At 24.0% G+C, this 3,688-nt stretch overlaps 3 protein-coding genes across 3 annotated transcripts in view, besides 5 other annotated features; all 3 read left to right on the forward strand.

Moving 5' to 3' along the window:
* The window catches only part of EDI_346400 (tetratricopeptide repeat protein, tpr, putative), a gene marked incomplete at both ends in the record, with an annotated part of 1,365 nt that extends 1,344 nt beyond the window's left edge, over positions 1–21 (forward strand). Inside the window, one exon of the mRNA XM_001733441.1 lies at positions 1–21. This exon is cut by the window's left edge and continues 1,344 nt beyond it. Within this exon, the coding sequence (XP_001733493.1) occupies positions 1–21 (21 nt within the window).
* A 38-nt stretch (positions 22–59) lies between these two features.
* On the forward strand, positions 60–1,475 carry EDI_346510 (tetratricopeptide repeat protein, tpr, putative; the record flags this gene model as incomplete). The annotated part of the gene is made up of 1 exon (XM_001740023.1): positions 60–1,475. One exon carries the CDS (start codon positions 60–62, stop codon positions 1,473–1,475), a length of 1,416 nt encoding a protein of 471 aa, XP_001740075.1.
* Positions 1,476–1,581: 106 nt separating this feature from the next.
* Positions 1,582–1,656: a sequence feature (AT_rich).
* Positions 1,657–1,963: 307 nt separating this feature from the next.
* Positions 1,964–2,242: a sequence feature (AT_rich).
* Positions 2,243–2,285: 43 nt separating this feature from the next.
* Positions 2,286–2,328: a sequence feature (AT_rich).
* A 53-nt stretch (positions 2,329–2,381) lies between these two features.
* On the forward strand, positions 2,382–3,164 carry EDI_346520 (uncharacterized protein; the record flags this gene model as incomplete). The annotated part of the gene is made up of 3 exons (XM_001740024.1): positions 2,382–2,480; positions 2,664–2,797; positions 3,020–3,164. 3 exons carry the CDS (start codon positions 2,382–2,384, stop codon positions 3,162–3,164), a joined length of 378 nt encoding a protein of 125 aa, XP_001740076.1.
* Positions 2,425–2,462: a sequence feature (AT_rich).
* Positions 2,960–2,987: a sequence feature (AT_rich).
* Positions 3,165–3,688: the final 524 nt, after the last annotated feature.

Consider the following 3,688-nt stretch of genomic DNA (forward strand, 5'->3'; position numbering starts at 1 on the left):
GACAATTATATAGAGATATAGGATGTTATGTTCGTGCAAAACAATTATTGGAAAAAGCAATGAAATTAGCACCAACAAACCATTTATCATATTATGTTATGGCTAATGTATTGGCATCTGCAGGAAGACATAGAGAGGCTTTACCATTAATTAGTAGATCATTATCAGTATGTCCACCAGAAAGAACAGGAGATATTCATAGATTAAATGCAACGGCATGTTTAGCATTAGGAATGAATAGAAGTTGTTTAAAATCAGCAAAATTAGGATATGAAGCTAAAGATAATGCATCATGGTATTTTGGAGAAATAGCAAAATACCAAGCAATGATGATAGACAAACCATTTTTAGAATATGATTTAGAATGGTTCCCACCACAATGGAAAGTTAATTTTGCTAAAAGACTTCCAATTGGGAACGTTAAAAAATATCCACCTGGAAACGTTCCTCTTCAAATTACTACTGAAGATATTGATGCTAAAACAACTGTAAAGCAAGAATTAGTTAAAGAGTTATTAATCCCTGCTATAAAAGTTGGTGATAAAATGCAATATAATGAACTTGGGTTTGGTAAAAATGGAAGACAATATTTGGCATGTGGTTTAGGGGCTATTTGTATTGCTCAACTTCTTCAAACAAAGCAAATGGGATGGAGGGAAATTGCTGAAATTTTAGTTAAATTTAGACAAGTAGCTGAACCTGCTGACGGAGCTATTTGGATTGATAAATTACCAAGACAACAATTTGAAGAAGGTTTTGGATCAAATACTACACTTAAGACAGCACAAACAAGAGTTGCCCGTTATTGGCCAATGTTTCCACGTACTTTTGGATTATTTAAAAAATTATTTGAAGAAGAAAGTGGAGCTTCTAAAGAAAAGAAACAACTTGTTGCAAAAGCAGAAACAGTTGATGAAGTTCAAAAAGTATTAAAAAGAGATAATTTCTTTATGACAACAATTTGTAGAAATGAAGAAGGAACAAGATTAGAAGGTACTTGGTTATTAATTGAGAAAGTTGAATTAGGAAGTATGTTTTCTATCAAAACTCCATGTACTCCTAAAAGATATAAAGTATTTGATGTTGAATTGAAAAAAGCTCTTGACAAATATTATACTGTTCAACATTCTAATGACCAAGACAAAGTCTTAGATGCAGTTCTTCGATTCTGTTACTTATGGTTTAATTTTATGCCTTTGACTAGAGGAACTGCTGGATGTGGTATGTATTGGATGTTTGGATTATTACTTGGTGCTGGATTTAAACAAATCGGAGTTATTCCTAAAGGATTTCAATGTGATTGGGAAGCTTTATTAACAGATAACCAAAATGACTATATTACAAAAATGAAGTCTTGGATAAAATTAGAAAAATGTTCAGTTATTGAAATGCCAAATGTCCTTAATTCTTTACCTCGTTTAAGAGATATGTTAATGGCATTAAATATTTCACCATTACTTGTTCCATTAAGTTAAATTGAATGGATTTTTGATTTACATAACATTTTTATTTATTTGAAAAATAAAAGTATTGAAAACTAAAAAATTTCTCACTTCTTAAATGATATTCTAAACAAATACCATATTTTATAGTATTTTAATTTATTATTTTAACTTTTGTTTTAGTAATTTCATTATTTATTTAATAAAAAAAATTGTATTTGAGTCTTGTGAATAATTTTCATGTGTAATCTATCTTCATAAAACATTTGTTATTAACAGTTATTGCTTTTACTCATGAGTTGTACATCGAATGAGATATAGAGTGTTAAAACAAAAGAGGAACAAAATAATTAATAAATCAAACAAGAAGAAATCAATAACCAAAGAGAAAATGGTAAATTAATTGGTCAATAAAGAGATTAAATGAATGACAAACCTGAAATTAATGAAAATTAAGAAGAAAAATGTTTTAAGAAAAAGAACTAATGAGTTGTTTACATGATAATAATTTAGAGTGTTTGATTTAATTAAAACATTATTAAGAAACAAAATTATTAATTAATTCTTTCAAAAATATAAATAGTATTTACATATTTCATTCTAATTTCAGTTTTTCATAATAATAAAATAAGAATTAATTTTTTTTTTCATTTTTATAATATTAAGTTATAAGAATACTATTAAATATTATGGTTTTTACAATACTTCATATTTTTGAATTCATTTTAATACTTTACTTTAATTAACTAAATTCAATACATATTTAAATAAAACTATTCTGTTTAAAAAAATAAATAAAAGAGAGGAAATAATCAATATTGACATTTTAAAAGAAAAGAACTGAAATAATCAAATATAAAATATTATTTATTAATTTTATTAATTTGTATTTGTTTTAGTGAATATTGTAAAAGAGAAAATGAAAAAGAATTATAATTTATGCAATTAGTTCATGTACAATTTCTTTGCTTTCAATATCAAGAAATTATTATTTTACATATATTAAATTTATCAATTATTGTTCATGTTATAATTATGGTATTGAATTTTGTAAAACAATAAATACATTTAAAGTAGAGAATCTAACAACACAAATATAAATAAGTTAACATCATATCACACTCATTTATTGTCTTTTATTAATACTAAATAAAATTTTGAACTTCATTTAGAAGATAATTCTTATTTATTTAAAAGTGTTAAACTTAACTTATATAATAGAAATATACAAACAAGTATATATTGATACATTGTCAACACATTTATATCTCTTTAAAATCCACTAATTTAAAAATTTGTTTTAATAGTGGTTTCACAGATGTAACATCATGTATGAGTGATGAATCAATAAATATGTAATGAAATGGTTATTTATTTATTTATCTGTGATATTGAATTTAATAGAACAACAACAAAATATTTACTTTCATTCATAAGAGATGAAGAAGATGATTTTAATTCATTTATCGTTGCTACTACAACTATCTTTTAAATGAAACATATCAGAATACTATATCTTATTATTAACAAATAATTATATTATTAGAAATAACTTAATTCATCAACTACTCATGCAGCTTATACATGTCCAGAAAGATAGTTAAAAATGAATCAACAAATCAAGCAAAATTCAATATTTATAGAAAGAAAGAACCATATCAAAGAATTGAATTTAGTTTAACAATTGAACAATCAAATGAAGGAATAACATTAATTAAATAAGTAGAAAATAATGATAAATCAATTTCAACACTAATTATTTCTTCTTCAAAACCATTAACTAATTTAAATGATATAGAATTTTCAGAAACAACATTAACAACAAATAAAAGTCAAATAATGATTATTGGAATGAAAGGAATAACATTAGATAGTATTGGATATAAGAATTGTAATATGATGATTTATAAAGAAGAAACAAGAGAATGTATTGAATGTGAATATGGATATTATTTAAATTCAAATAAAGAATGTCAATTGTTACCAGATAATTGTATTGTAGGATATAAAACATATTGTTATCAATGTAAAGAAGGATATATTAAAGAAAAAGGAGAATGTAAAGAAAAAGATAATGAATGTAATAAATCAGAAAGAAATTATTGTTTAAAATGTTCAAATGGATATAAAATAGAAAATAATCAATGTAATGGAGATAAAGAAGATCAATGTTATTATGAAGGAAATAAATGTGTATCATGTTCAAATAGATATACATTAAACAATGGAAAATGTTTAAATAAAGA

This window comes from Entamoeba dispar, genomic scaffold (assembly GCF_000209125.1).
Source record: "Entamoeba dispar SAW760 scf_1105229462685 genomic scaffold, whole genome shotgun sequence".
Lineage (NCBI taxonomy): Eukaryota > Evosea > Mastigamoebida > Endamoebidae > Entamoeba > Entamoeba dispar.